Raw genomic sequence first — 15587 nt, forward strand, 5'->3', positions numbered from 1 at the left:
GTAGTTTGAAAGTAGCATTATAAAAATAAAAATTCAAACCTTCGATTAATGACAGCGTGAGAATTTATGAGAAATATGCAAAGGATAATAATTCTGAATTATTGTGGAAAATGATCAAATGAAACATTGACTGTCCAACTACACACCGTTGCGGTCGTGAGCTCTTGTGTCTAGAGATCAGGCGTGTTGCAGAGTAAATGGTCTAAATGGTCTATTTATTCATCGCTTTTCTTGGATGATGTGGCAACGACTGTTAATATGTTGCACAAGTATTGAATTGCTTACTTATTAATTCTGTGGTTATTGGGGTAGACTGATTGTGTCATGAGTTACATTCAGAGTTGTTTTTATTTCGAAGTTGAAAGGAAGTGACCCGTTAGCTTAGCGATGATGTGACTGAGATTTCAACACTTGTTCTGATCATTGTTTGAAGCCACCATGACAAAACAGGGCCTTCATTACCTTCATCACCAGTTAACTTGAAAAACTGGAACTTTTATGAGCATAAAATCATAATTATGTTTATTGTCATATTGTTTTAGAAATGTCTGTCTACAGCTGGTTTTGTTTACAGACTCTACAAAAAAGTCCCTGTTCTCAATGTTACACCTAATCCAAAACACATACACAGAAGCTAGAGTCAGAAAACAGAGACAACTTTGATCTCTGAGCTTCAGAGCAACCCGACTACTTTTCCCACGATCTTGTTCTTCCCAGAGTTTTTACCCTGGAAAAGGTGAAAAAGTTCAGTCACACCAGAGGACCGACAACTTCAAACAGGTGGAGAGGAGCCTCTGTAGGTTCAAACACCTTTATGAGCTCATGCGTGTCCATGTGTGTGTCGCAGATTCCACATTACATCATGCATTCCCAATCGTATATCTGCATCCTGTGGCAGGTGGACGTCTAAATCAAAGTAGCTCTGCAGGAACTGGCTTCCTCAGTATCTGATATTCTCATCACTGTCAGGAAGTCTGATGACTGTTCTGTCTGAGGTGGTTTGAGTTGGTCACAGTAGCAAAGAGGAAAGCTACAACAATGTAGGTGACGAGTGTTGTAAAGGAAGCCTCTCTGCTCTGGTGTGTATCCTCCAGCAGCTTCTTACAGGTGCTAAAAGACGATGACAAGAAAGATTTAAGCCGGAACAACTGAAAAACCTTGACATAGAGAAATCAACACCACCTCAGATTGCATGTGTTTAGCAGCTTCACACTGTTTGATTGATGCGTTGCATGTAAACAGCTGCATGCACAGCTGGAATCTCTCAGTTGACTGGTACACCAGGCTGATCAATCCCCAACCAGCCACTGCGACCAGTTTTCTTATTTAAGTTTTTCTTTTATGGGGGTATGTGCAATTTTTTGTTCTTTACTGGTTATGCGCCACATTTTTCTCCTCTAAACTGTCAAATTGCTTATTTCACAGATGTCGATATGAACCAGTAAGAAAAGAGATATGTTGCTGACTAATTAAAAGCCAGTGCAGATCCTCATATAGACAATTTCTGTCTAACAGCTGTCATCCTCTACAAAAGTAATTTCTGATTTTCCGGATATAGTGATTCAACAAATCAAACAAGCCTTCTTTAAAACCTATATTTTCCCTGAGTCCGCTGGGCTGCTTTCACATACAAATCTACCACGATCTGACACATGCCTCCAAATATCAAATCACTTGCTGCTTGTCCTCCAGCTGTGGCTATGAATCACTGCATTTCCAGATTAAATTTAGACTTCACACAGTGAGATGATGATGGAAACGTTTTTCCTGAGCAGTTGGTGTCAGCTAAATTTACTTTGAAGTAACTCGCTCTCCTTCTTATCTCGTTCTGCGCTGCTTTTTGTAAATGTGACCTGAAACAGACTCGAATCCCATCGAGGAAAACAACATTTTATTATTTTATGTTCATCTCTGTTCTCACTATAGAGCTTCATCGTGAGGTTATATCTGGTAGCTGAGTGTGTTTAATCAGTAAACTGTCGCTGCCGTTATCTGACCAAAATGTCTTTGGATAACTCAAAATAAAGAGCAGAGACAGAGGTGTATTTTTAAATCACTCATCATGCAATGACGATAAAAGGTAAGAATGCATTTTCTGCTGGGGCTCGGAGCTAAAACAGATATCCTATTGTCCAACTCTGGGACTGTTTGCAAGCTTCCCTCTGTCTGGGGGGGGGGGTGACCTTGGGCTGCAGCTGTTCGTCAGAAGTTGGCAGCATCTGGCTGAGCTGAGGGGTGAGGTGAGGTGGTGGGTGAGTTGGGTGCACAGAGAGGAGAGATACTTGGTGCTACAGGCAGGTCAGGCCGGTTTAATCACTAAATCATATGGGTTATCAAGTTTGCACTGTTGCCTCACAGCAAGAAGGTTCCTAGTTCAAATCCCAGCTTTGCCATGGTCTTTCTGTGTGGAGTTTGCACGATGTCCTTTTGTTGGTGTGGGTTTTCTCTAGCTTTCTCCCACACTCCAAAGACATGCATGTTGGGGTTGGGTTCATTGGAAATTCTAAATTGTCCCAAAGTGTGAGTGTGACTGATTGTTTGTCTCTATGTTGACCCTGCGATATGCTGGCGTTGTTCGGAGTGTTCCCCGCCTCCCACCCAATGTCAGCTGGAATTGGCCCCAGCTCCCCATGACAATCAAGAAAATAAGCAGAATAGATAATGAATGGAATGGAAGGATATAAGAACTAGACAATCATGTTTAGGATTGATAAGCCTTGGGTGGAGGTATGTGTTCTACTGAGTGCCATTACGTAAATGAATGAACTTGTTACAGTTATTGAAAACAGACAATCCAAAGAGACTACAGTGGAAACTACACCAGATCTACAAACAACGGTGCAACATCAGCGTTTCTGGTGAGCTGTGGGACACCAGCATTGACTTGCTCACATGTGAACTTGTTGGTGACCAGGTTTGTGTGTTTTTTTGGGACAATTTGTGTTGGTCTTACTGACAACCAGCCTTTCTTTGGTTGTTTAAACTGGAACTTGTGCTTGTGCTTGAATTTAGCTTTTGCCGGTGACCAGTCGGTTTGTGCTGGTATTTGAGTGGGTCTTGCTGTTGACGAGCCTAAGATGGTGGTTTTTGACTGTTTTACTTAATGCTGGTATTTATGCAGGTACCTTGCCTGGAGAGGACGGATGCTCATGATGAAATGAGAAAACCTTGTTCATCACCCTGTGGATTGAACCTTTCTCACTGACTCTACTGCATGATGTTACCAGGAAATGCTTTTAAAAAGGCACAAGGTCTTTACTATGTTTGGCTTCAACTGATTCACATCCTTCCTTCTCTTAGACCTTGAACTCAGCTATGGCTTCAGTATGCTTGGGTAAGCATTGGAAATATTCCAGTTCTATTGTCATCGCCTCTCCAGCTCCAGCTTCTTGTCATTAGTATGAAGGACGTGAGAAGGAAGGAATTACTTCTATTTACCGTTCCTAGGAATTCAATGGAGCAATAGTAGCCACACAGGCTGGAAAAAAAGAAAATTGAGGAACAGACTCCATTTTAAAACCATATTGACCAGTTGAATGCTGATGTTGTGCCATCAGACATATAAATCATCCTCTTATATCTTGTTCCCTGGTGTGATCATCAATTTTGTGTGACAACAGACTCTAATGATGGAGCTCAAGAGGAAGAGGACTCGACATGTAATGTTCCATCAAACACAATGAATCAGCAGCTCATTAAAGAACTCACAGCCGCCACAATTTCTACAGAGGCAGAGCTGCAATGAGTGGGAAACAGCAGCCGATCTCAACACATGAACGTTAAATGTGATTATGTAATCATGTCTGATTCAGACAAATGTTTATTTTACTGAATCTTTTTTTAAACCTCCTGTCCATCGTCGTACCCGTTAAAGAGTCAACAGCAGTGACTCCCTGTCTTTGTCCATGTTTCTGATGTACAGCTTGTGCCACAACATTTAATTATATGTGCTTTACCTAACATCCAGTGCAGAAGAGGAAAGTGTTAAAGCCAAAGATATTTGGACAAAGCAATGGTCATCTTAAAGCTTCGATGAATCATGAAAATACTCCATTTTCTCTTCATGGAAATACATGAAGTATGACAAACACTTTTGTTTTCACTCTTTTGATTACTTGGTAGAAAATAATATAATGGTGAAAGGAAACTATTTGTCATTTTGGTGGAAGCAGAAACTTTTTCAAAGACCTTTCCATCTTCATCCCCACTCCATCTCATCATCCAGTACTTTCCTTTTTTTCCTCTCTCTCTAGCTCTGTCTCCATCATTCGTTGGTTATCTCGATGCGTTCTTCCATCTCAAATGTCTGACATTCATCTCTGTGTTCAGTGCTTTCCAGCTTTGAAGGAGAATCTGCCACTTCTCACTGTCTGACTGTCAGATATCTGATGGTTTGATGGTGTGCGAGTGGTTTATGAAGGAAGCACAATGTGTGATTTGAGACTAATGTCACACACAAACACACACACACACACACACATTCACCTTTAATCTGTGGCAGTCCGACCGCTGCAGGCAGAGATGGGTCATGTCAGTGTGTTAATGAAAGCATTAGTTTTGTCTCTGCACTGAGCACCATGAGGCGCTCTAAAACACGACATGGTTTATGTCAATTGAAATGTGCTCTTGATGGCAAAGTATACATTTGCAGAAAATGTTGTAATATTTCTTGTATTTCATCTTCACCACAGCACCTCTGCTTGGCACCAGATACATTTGATTTTATAAAACTATTTTTTTACGTTGAAGTCTGTCCATTTGGATGTTTTTGTTTACAAACAGCACTGACAAAAATGGACAGACTCCTCTGTTCTCTCAACTGTTATATCATCACCCATAAGGACAGTTGGTAGTTTAACCTTACGAATCACGTTGCATCACCCAGAGCTGGAAGCAGTGCATGGGATCCTGAGTTTAGAAAACAGAGGCTCATATCTATGGTCATATCTGGTACTGTGGTCCTCCCACAGTCCAACCCCCCCCCTCACCCAAAGTCAGCTCAGATTGGCTGCAGCCCCCTGTGACCTTTAACAGTGAAGCGGTATAATGGTTGGATGGACTGATATCTACTGAAGTTTGCCGCATCATAACCACATGGCTGGCAGCTGAGATCCAAGGCCTCTCTTTAATCTTATCTCAGCTGTTGATCCACCACTGTCCGTTTGCCGTGTGTGTGTACTTGTACTTTCATATTTGTGAGGACCATTTTGAGCATAGACCTTACGAAGTGAGGACATTTTTGGAAAGTGAGGAAAAGGCTTGTTTGAGGGTTAAGATGGTTAAGGTTGGGATAAGGGGCTGGCAATGCCAAAATGTGTCTTCACTAAGATAGAAGTACAAGAGTGTGTGTGTTTTGTCCATTTGAAAGCAGTTTTCTTTATCCTCTGTTTAAAAACTGTAATTCTTTGTTTAAAATTTTGTTTCCTCTCAGGAGACTGGTAGCAGCCTCTTTGGTAACTAAATTGAGAAAGTCACATGACATATTAATTTAATGAATCTCCTTGTGGGGCGTCTTGTGTGTCAAATATATCCCCACACACAGCTCTGTAGATCTGATGGAGAGCCCCTTGGTTGAAACAGCTATTTTTGTAAAAGTGGGTGTTCCATATCTTAATTAATGTTAGCAGAGAGCTCAGATATATATTTAGGTCACATGGATGTCCTGTCTCCTGCTCTCCAGCAACTCCGATGGTTTGTTTGTGTGCCACATCAAGAAGCTCCTTCAATTACAGCCCTCAAGGTACAAATTAGTGGTTATTGCACTCACTGGAAAGGCGTCTCTCTTTCCACTCCTTCATCCAGATGCATATAAACTATAATTTAACCCTAATGTGATAATTTCTTGTCTTGTGTTTTATTGTGAGTTTCATCATATTAGCTACCTGGTGATGACACACTTGTCCCTGTGCCGCGATGCGTTCCAGTCTGCTGCAGCAGTCGATGGAGGGAGGGAAGGAAGGAGGGATGGATGGAGGATGGGGGATGTGTATCTCATCTCCGTCTCATTGCCCATGGTCATCGGCTCCTGTGAAAGAGGGGACTTTAATGACAGGGGCCCTTTGTGTCAGGCAGGCAATGACATTTAACAGAGGCAACCAGTTAGAACTGATGGCATGTTCACACCGCAGCAGCTTGATGCTTTCTGTGAATGACGGGGAGCATTCAGCCGCTCAACGCACCCTGGTTTTTACATGTGTTGCCCACGGGAGGAAAAATTGCTACATTAAAATAGTTTTGTAATCACTTTTTTTTAGAAACATGGCACAAAAAGGTGTTTTTTCTCCCCTTAAAAAATGAACCCAGGGGATAAAAATAGAGATCCTGCCATCTGGAGTTTTGTTGTTTTCCAGTATTTGGCAGGAATCATGTTTAGTCTATGTTGAAGTATGTTTGGACACAGGCAGAGATGGTGCACACATCATTCAACACTAACCCTCCTCTCAACTCACCCTGTCAAGCTTTTACTCTTTCTTTTATTCTTTACAATCACACCAGCTTTCATTGTCTTCTTTCTCTGCCCTGCCTCTGTTTTTCTTCCTCCATCATTTGGCCTGCTCAGCTCGTAACACAGAGCAGAGGGAGCGGTAGGCCTAAGTTCCTGTGGTTATATTTAGAAATGAACAGATGCAGTGCACTGGAGCGGAACACACCGCCTCTGCTGCTGCTGCTGCTGCTGCTGCTGCTACTGCTACTGTGTGTGTGTGTGTGTGTGTGTGTGTGTCTTTGTCTGTGACTCTTCCTTCAGACCAGTTCTTCCATCTTGCACTGCTGACTGACTCAGCAGCGCAGGACGGGAGAACTGGGTCAGGACATAAACTATTCGTGTGTCTCTGCACGTTCAGTTGTGAAAACTGGACGGTCCGTCCAAAAACAATGTTTATGTTCATACAGGATGTGTTGAAAATTCTCTATAACCTCTTGTCCATGCAATAATAAAATCATAATGCTAATTAATGTTTCAATTAACAGGAAATTATTCAACAGATATGTTGATAATTAATTGAATTTGAAAATTTTTCCAAGCACAATCAAAAGTGACTATTTCTGACAATCCCCAATTTTATTTTAAGGTGTTTGTATTGGTCACTCGTAAAGAATCACAATTATTCATTACCTTTTGCTTCAGTCACTCAGTGAAGTGCAAACGCTTAGGGGAACCGAGCAATGCTCTTTCTTGACCCATACCACATCCTTTTTCCAAGTTTAGTGATAATTCATCCAGTAGTTTTTGAGAAATCCTGCTTACTATCAGACAGAGAAACAAACAAACACAGACACAAATATAACCTCACAACTAAGAGACCCAAGCAGATTATGGGGCAATAAATTAATTTGAAAACAACAACTCCCATGATCCCATGATGCATCAAACGAGATCTTTGATTTCATGTTTTCTTTTGTTTTGATTGAGAGACCCTCAGCAGTCCAAGTTACATATCGCATTTTAAACAGATAAGACAGTTAATGAAAATAAGATAATCCCTACGGTGCTGTGAAATCAAGATTTCCAACTGGTGTTACTTGCTCTTAAATTATCTCAATTTACTTTCAAATCACTGTCGGCTGATTTTCTTGCCATCGTTAAATTAAATTAACTGAAACTTCTGGTTACCCGCAAAGCCGATGAAAGCACTCATCAAATTAAAAAGATGTGCTACGTGATACGCTTTCTGGATTTGCTCAGCAGTAATGTGAAGAAGATGTCGCATGTTGTATTGGGCTAAAAAAACAACACCTATTTTGATTGAATGATGCACTCACAGTAAGTCACGTTTATTAGATAAGAATAAAGTGAAAAGGGTGAAAGAAATACAGTTTTGCGGAGCACGATAGTGTCCCACTCCCTGGTCCCACTGAGAGAAGTTGGAACACCATGAAAGCTGCTGTGGGTGGGGCTGGTTATGGAGGTAGCAATTATAGAAGACGGAGGCAGAGGACTGGTCCAAAGCTTTATGGCGGACCTCTCTGTGATTGTTGTTTTTTCCTCTCCACCACTGCCTCCCTGATTGCAGGGCCCATGGCAGGCAGCAGTAAGACGACAAACGTGCAGATTGAAGAAGCTACGTTTATATATATGTGGCTTGTGCTTCTGAGTGTGTGGAGACAGAGCGAGAGTGTGTATGTGTTTAATTGAAATTAAAAGAAAGCAAGTGGTTCCCATGTTTAATATCATTATCAACTCTCTCAGCCAGGGTAATGGCTGCGTAATGGCTGGAGATTGCAGCTACTTTTTCACACTGAGTGAGCAGAGAGGAGTCCATCACCGAGAGCCGGAGCGCTTGATCAGTTTTGTCTCAGACGGTCCCTCCTTACTTTTGCTGGATAATGTAGAGTTAAATGCTCTCATGTGTAACTGGAGAGTCCTGTGTTGACTGACGGGATGTCCTGAGACCCACAGGAAGCCGCTGAAACAATGGAATTTACTGTTTAAGAACCAGCATATCCAGTTCCTACTTGAGTGGTCATTATTTGGAATTGGCCAGAGGAAATACAATATTATTTGTCCTGTGGAGGAAATGCCTTCTCTTTGTGTTCATGTTGAGCTCTGCAGTTTTGTCGGCCTAAGATGGTTGTGGAAGCCAAAGACTGTTGCTTAGCTGCATCAGGGTGATTTGGGGATTGACAAGATGTCTTAGTGGAAATGAAATAGTAATTGCTCTGATCAGTGTGTGATTTTGTGTCTTTAATTGTGTTGGGTCGCTCCAGAGCTCACAAGGATGCAGACCAGCATGAGTGTGATAACAGACCGGCTGGTGAAATCCACGAATAGCCACTGCTGCTTCACACGGATTTTACAGAGGAATTCCTTTTATGATACTGAGAATACTTAAGTTATAATGTTAAAGGAATAACGAAACATTTTGGGAAATGTTCTTATCTACTTTCTTGCTGAGAGTTAGGTAAGAAGATTGATGCCAATCCTGTGTGGAGGAAACAGTCTGGCTCTGTCTGGAGGTATCAAAATTAAAACACAGCAGAAGCTCATTAATTAACAGGTTACTGATTCAGGCTATAAGACAGTTAGCTTAACTTAGCATAAAGACATTGACAAATTGTTTTCTTTCCTGGCCTGGAACAGAAACTTACCAACTGCTCCTGACCACAAAAAGACAGTTGCAACAGTTCACAATAAAAGGAAAATCTCCAGGACATTCAGATGAGGGGTTTGTCTGATTAGCAGGAGTCAGGACATAAGGTATAACTTTCTCTGTGGAAATCACATTTGTTTTGTCTTTCAAAGTTCACATCTTCATCTGTGACTTTGTGTCTGTTGCGTGTAAGAATCGTTATTAGCTAACCAACTCGCTCACGGTGAATTTTCCTGCTGTAATCTCACATCGGCTAATTTAGGCTGGGAGGAAAAACTCAGCAGCTGACTCTGACATTTGCTTTCTAAAAATACAGCCCCTTTGGATAATTTCAGGACAATGTCGGGAGTTCAGGGCATGTCTGAAAGCAGCATGGTGAGCATGGATTCTGTAACTTTTAGACAGAGCCTGTATGTGCCACGCTGTGTATAGAATAGCTTAGCATTTCTACATTAGCTATCCAGTTGCTGGCTTCATGTTTAACAGACAGATATGAGAGTGGTATCCGTCTCCTCACTAACGTTCAGCAAGAAAGTACATTTCCCAAAATGTGTAACTATTTCTTTAAAGGCAGTCAAATAATTTGTGTTAATATCTCAGCCCAGCAGCCTCGGTTTGGGAGGGCATCTTGTCTTACACCTTAATCCTCTCTGTCATCACTACAAGTGCTGTTTCATTAGATGTGTGTCTATATGTGCGTTCTTGTGTGCAGGTGTCTTCTACTTACTGCAGGAGTCTGTTCTCCTCGACCCAAAGTAACAGTAACCTGTCTGTCATTTAACCTTTAATCCGTGCCAGCAGAAACCTACAAGGGAGACAGACAGACAGCAGACACAGACAGGTCAGACACGTAAGAGTACATTTCTTCTCAACATGTGTTAACCACTGTTGCACTGACTTGATGCACGCATGCAAAGGTTTGGCAGCTTTGTGGTTCCTCCCTGTGAGTTAACTCAGGAAGCTGCATTGAGTTTTCTTCAGTGATGTTTGTTTGGAATTGTTTGATTGTAATTAGTTGAAAAACAAGAATTCAAATTCCAGTTTCCATTCTCAATCATACAATGCATCTTATCTTAATGTGTATTTTGGTTGCAGTAATTAGTCGTTTAAAAGCTGCAGAGTATTTACTGTATAGCATTCTCTCAGTTAGTGGCTATAATTTAAGGATTTATAAACCTGCACCTGTGGGCTGTATCTTGAAGGAAAACAGTTGTGTTGATATTTCACTGAACACACGATAACAGATTTATTTGTAATAGCATAGTAACCGTGTTTGTGTTTGCTGTCAAAGATGATGACTCCCAGATGGGTTTAGGTGCATTGTTCCAATACCCAATGTCGGCTGGGATTGGCTCCAGCTCCCCCTGTGACCCTCAAAAGATAAGTGGTGTAGATAATAGATGGCAATTAAGTGCAATACATAAGTTAATTCTCTTAGTTACTTTACACCACTCCTTGGTGGCATGGTGGAAAAAAAACTATTCTCCTCTCTCTTCAGTCAGTATCTGATATTACTAGGATTTTTAAATCTAAATCAAACTGCCCCCACTCGGGATCATAAATATTTGAAGTCACATATATATCTAGTCTTTTTTCCCCAATACGTATACTGCAGCTCCGCCACTGGGGGGCAGCAGCCCACAGTGACCACACATGGCTCATCTCATAATGGCTGGATCTCAGGGTTGCCAAGGAAACGGGCCTGCATGGAGCAGACTTATTGGTGGTGAGGTGCGGAGATACAGAGGGCAGTGTTGAGCCAGAGGGCGGGAGCGGAATCCCAATCAGCAGCTGAACACACACACACACACACACACACACACACACACACACACACAGCTGACATTTTTCTTGACTTAATGTTCATTCTGTTCAAGCTGTTGATTTTATTTGTCAGCTTGCACATACAAATAATAATAATAATAATAATTTAAAAAGACCACAACTGCTGTGTGCATGTGTAGCGCTGCTGATTTGCAATGATAACCACCTGCATGTGTATTTTCACAGGCATGATTGACTTGGCTATGTGGCACTATAGGCTGCAGCTGCTTGACACAGTGCCGTGCTGATGTTTCAGTCAGTCAAAGCCATGTTTGTGCTCTCTTGTGATCAGGCCATCATATTTTAATGTACAGTTTTTGTTGATCCCACATACTTACCACGCAGCATGAAACAAAATCATCCAAAACTGTTTTAAAAATGGCTAAAGAAATGAAGATGTCATGCTCACAGTAAAAAAATATATATATATATATATATATATATATATATACACATGAGAATGTGTGAATCAGTACACCCCCACCCTCGCCCCAGTCCCAAAATGAGACAGGGATGCATAACTAGATTTAAGGTTATGTAATGGTGACTGGAGGCATGGAGGATGTGTATAATCCACTCTTATTTGGGTTAAACCCATCTCTTTCACTCACTCTCTATCTGTAAGAGGACAGGGGCCTTTCCCCTCTGCCTCATCCAAGGCTGAAAATCACAGATCTCATGTCACTCAGTCTTTTACCAGTCGGCTCCACAAACATCTCAGCTCCCAGGAAACGTCTCTCAGTGCAGTCATGTCTCTGGTGTCTCAGGATTTCCCTGATGGAGTGATTGCATTGTTTTGAGACTCAAGAATCTCCTTTCTCCGATCTCTCAAATGATCCATCTTCTCACCCTTTAAGATTACTTTTTAGCTCCATGTCTTCACATGTAGTCTATTTATTCAAATCCCATTTATGGTTGTGAAAATAATCCATTAATATATGCAAGAAATATCAACCCATTCCAGATTATATTTAGAAGAGACAGCTGTGGATTAGCAGACACTGTGTGTGTATTGTAATATCCAGCTCATTACCAGGGAGAATCTGATCGTATACAATAAGATTGTGACTGGAATCTTATTGTATGCAATACAAGGATCTCCATTTAGCACACATGTTGAACTGAACAATTCAGCTTGTCATGGAACAATTCAACACTGCAGAGCTGTGGTTGCACAGCCCAGATAATATCGCCTGTTTTCTCACCACATCTGGTTGTTTTTGTTAGATTTTAAAACTTTGTGTTTTGTCACATGCTCCTAAGAAACCACTCTAATGGACCATGGAAAGAAAACCACCATTGTTTTACTACAAAGTCTCAAACTCCATAGGGAATATGTTTTAAGGTTTGAATACATTTAAAAATAACAGGGACATTTTCTGTGGCTCTCTTCGAAAGCTATCACGTCAAACTGTGAATGTATTGTCTGCATGTGAGGAATAGAATAAATAGATGTGAGTATTTTTTTTCTATTTGACATGCAGAAAACTACATACAGCAACATAACATCTTCTTATTTGTTTAGTGAAACAGCATCCGTGATTAAAGATCCAGTGTAATCTAAGTGAACATCGTATGAAGCCTACAGACACACATGCCACAGTGGTGTGATTGTAATCTCTGATCCATGCAGCTTAAATCCTCATAAATATTGAATATTTGATGACTTTCCCACTGATGGAGCAGGAAGCCTCCCTCCGCTCGCTGTATATACCCACAGGAGGGTGTTGTTCCTGGCAGTGCTCTTTATCTCAGGGAAAGCATCTGAGCCAGCAAAACTGACATGACAGTGAACACCAACGCTGATGTATGATCGCATGATGCAATCATAATTTATTTCTGATGAGGCATTTAGAATGAGCTATTTATATAAATCAAAATGCATGTATATAACATTGTGTGTGTGTGTGTGTGTGTGTGTGTGTGTGTATGTGTGTGTGTGTGTGTGTGTGTGTGTGTGTGTGTGTGTGTGTATGTGTATGTATGTGTGTGTGTGTGTGTAGGTTCAAATATCAAGTGAAGTCAGTTTTATTTGTAAAGCACCAAAACAGACGTTATCTCAGGGCACATTACATGTCACACTTTAATAATTTTATTTACAGAGACACAACAATCTCCCTTGAGCATTTGGCGACGATAGTGAGGAACAACTCCCTTCTAATAGGTAGAACCCTTGAATAGAACCCGACTCATCGTGTGTGGTCGATGGTCTCGACCAGTTGTGTTGAAAGGAAAATAGAGAGAGAGAGAAAGAGAGAGAGAGAGAACGTGTGTGATGTTGTATCCGTTTTTCCTTTTACAGTCTGAATGCTGCTTGCCTAGCAGGGACCATAATGATGGTCGTCAGCACAGGCTGGTTGCTAGGTAACAATTACCTGACTGTGCTTCGCTTGCACAGAATTACACAGTTGGTCGTGTGTGTGTGTGTGTGTGTGTGTGTGTGTGTGTGTGTTTGTGTGTAGAGAAAGAAACGGAAAAATACAGCAAAGTAGACCACGACCAAGCAAGTGTCTCCACTTCTGGGCAGAAAATACCCCACATCAGAGTCTGGTTCACAGTGATGATAATATTAGCTCAGCTGTGTTTCTGACTTTAAAATACACATTATTATTATTAATATTATTGTGATTATTATTATTATTCCTGTGTGTTGTAGCACTAACTGTGTAACATCAGTATTTATAGTCATGGTGGTTTACAGATGATGATGTGACCATGAGGCCACACCTTCGGGCACATGACTATTATTCCCCTGCTTGAAGATCATTTTCACTTTATCCACTGCTACACAATATATCCGTCTGATATAGCTAGGCTCTCAGCAGATGAATGATACATTATTCCATTTGATTGTAAAACTCAAAAGATATCACAATAACTTGATGAAATTGCTCTTGTAGCTGTTTTATACCTTCACTCAGTTTTAGTCATAAAACTTTGAAACCATCCAGTACTTCATATCAGCACACTGACCCTGTCATCCTGAAGCCCAGAGCCAGGAGAAACTCCTCTGCTGTGGCCCAGAGGCCGACAGGAGGCCATGGCACCTCCCCTCAGAAGTGCCTGCCAGCTCCCCCAGACATGCATGATATATTTGGAGATCATTAAATGGTCCTAAATGAGACCCTGGCGTGAGAGCGAGCTCTGGCCATCTGGCCCCATTGTGAACGCCTGAGCTCTGTTCAAACCCAGCCAGCAGCATCAGCACCTCTGATTGGCCGAATGCTGAGTAAGCCTGGGAATTCTGGCCAATCAGATACTCCTTTAATCAATTAGCCAAACCTGCGACCTCTAAATTTCTCTGTAAATGAACCATCCTGTTATCCATCCTCTACTCTCCTCACACCGTTGATTTGGTTTAATTCTTTTAATGATCTGATGAAATAAAAGCAGCTGGAAATTCAATCCAGTAGGTTGAGTATCACGTATTTCTCCCTGTTTCATGTTTGATTCTGATGGTGCAACATTCAAAGTGATGCAAGCAGCATGGCTCCAGCGGTCAGTCTGTCAGTTGGTCCTCCACTTAGGCCCAGACTAAACCGCCTTGCATCAGGTAGATTTACATTGGCATGGTGAACAACTCCCATGATCCCATGCTGCTTTAAAATGTCATCAAACTAGGCTTTTGTTGAGACCCCTCAGAGCCAAAGTTACAAATTGTAGGTTAAACAATGTTTTATGACAAATAAATGATGTAGGTTATCAGACCACTTCTTTCTTTTATATTTCTACCATAAGAACTAGAAACTAGAGTATAGGACTGTTGGGCCTTTGCAGAGGTATGTGCTGTACTGAGTGCCATTCTAGTTTGAATAGAGATGGAGAAGCACAGACAAGAGACAGGGTGAGAGAGAAGCGGAATAACATGCAGTAAATAGTCCAGCTGGCTGGAAATCAATAATCATGCTTCTAAAACGCATACGTGTCAGACGCATAGATGGAAAAAAGGTAAATACGCTACCTCCTGAGCTCAGAATCTCCCGCTGTGTTGTGCATGTGTGAAATGAGATAGTGGAGAAAGTCCAGACCCAATACTCCATAGGACATACCTGAAAATGGCTTATGACAAACATCTTTTAACAAATAAATTAATTTACTGCAGGTCTAATGTTCTTTTAAATCGTCTTAGAAAGATTAGCATGTATCCAGGAGCACTTTAACAATAGAAATGACCTTTCATGACCTTTCTTTAGGTCAACATGTATGTAAACAGCAAAGAGACGACTGTTTTTTTTAAATCAAATTTTCTTTACTTTAACTATTTGTGTCTGACTCTTGTTTCCAGGTCACAAGCTCAACAAGGACCTGAAGCACTACCTGAGCTTGAGGTTTCAAAAGTCTTCACCCGACCACGAGCTGCAGAAGACCATCCGAGCCAATCTGTATCGCCATGCTGTGCCTTGTGAGTAAAAATGTCACAATAATCAAATGGCTGGATGCTTAAATCGGGACATCTGGCTAAAGAGTGATGTCCTTAACTGCTCTAGAGCTTCATTTCCTTATCTTAGATGCCGTGACCCAGTTTCTTTTGGCTGCTGTCTTATTTGTTTCATCTCCATTTAATCTAATCCTTCTATTTCCCTCATAATTATTCTGTTGCATTTTATTTTGCTGTCATCGCTTAAAATCCTCACTGTTTCCGAATCCGATAAACAAAAAGAGAAACAAACGCAA

The 15587-nt window shown here is 41.2% G+C and overlaps 1 protein-coding gene and 1 long non-coding RNA gene across 12 annotated transcripts in view; one reads left to right on the forward strand and one right to left on the reverse strand.

Moving 5' to 3' along the window:
- Positions 1 to 15587, forward strand: part of LOC109635047 (membrane-associated guanylate kinase, WW and PDZ domain-containing protein 1-like) — an 86254-nt gene that overhangs the window by 10985 nt on the left and 59682 nt on the right. For all 10 annotated transcript variants that reach the window (XM_069526444.1, XM_069526437.1, XM_069526439.1 and 7 more), the window contains exon 2: positions 15199 to 15315. In XM_069526444.1, the coding sequence (XP_069382545.1) occupies positions 15199 to 15315 (117 nt within the window). The remainder of the gene's footprint in view (positions 1 to 15198; positions 15316 to 15587) is intronic.
- The window catches only part of LOC138410470 (uncharacterized), a 63922-nt gene continuing 54224 nt past the window's right edge, over positions 5890 to 15587 (reverse strand). The window contains exons 2-3 of one of the 2 annotated variants that reach the window (XR_011243176.1): positions 9817 to 9894; positions 5890 to 6025 (exon numbers count right to left, since the gene is read on the reverse strand). This is a non-coding gene — a long non-coding RNA (uncharacterized lncRNA). Of the gene's footprint in view, positions 6026 to 8276; positions 8406 to 9816; positions 9895 to 15587 lie in introns of those variants that run through there. The other variant, XR_011243175.1, reaches the window with a different exon arrangement.

Source organism: Paralichthys olivaceus, chromosome 6 (assembly GCF_024713975.1).
Source record: "Paralichthys olivaceus isolate ysfri-2021 chromosome 6, ASM2471397v2, whole genome shotgun sequence".
Lineage (NCBI taxonomy): Eukaryota > Metazoa > Chordata > Actinopteri > Pleuronectiformes > Paralichthyidae > Paralichthys > Paralichthys olivaceus.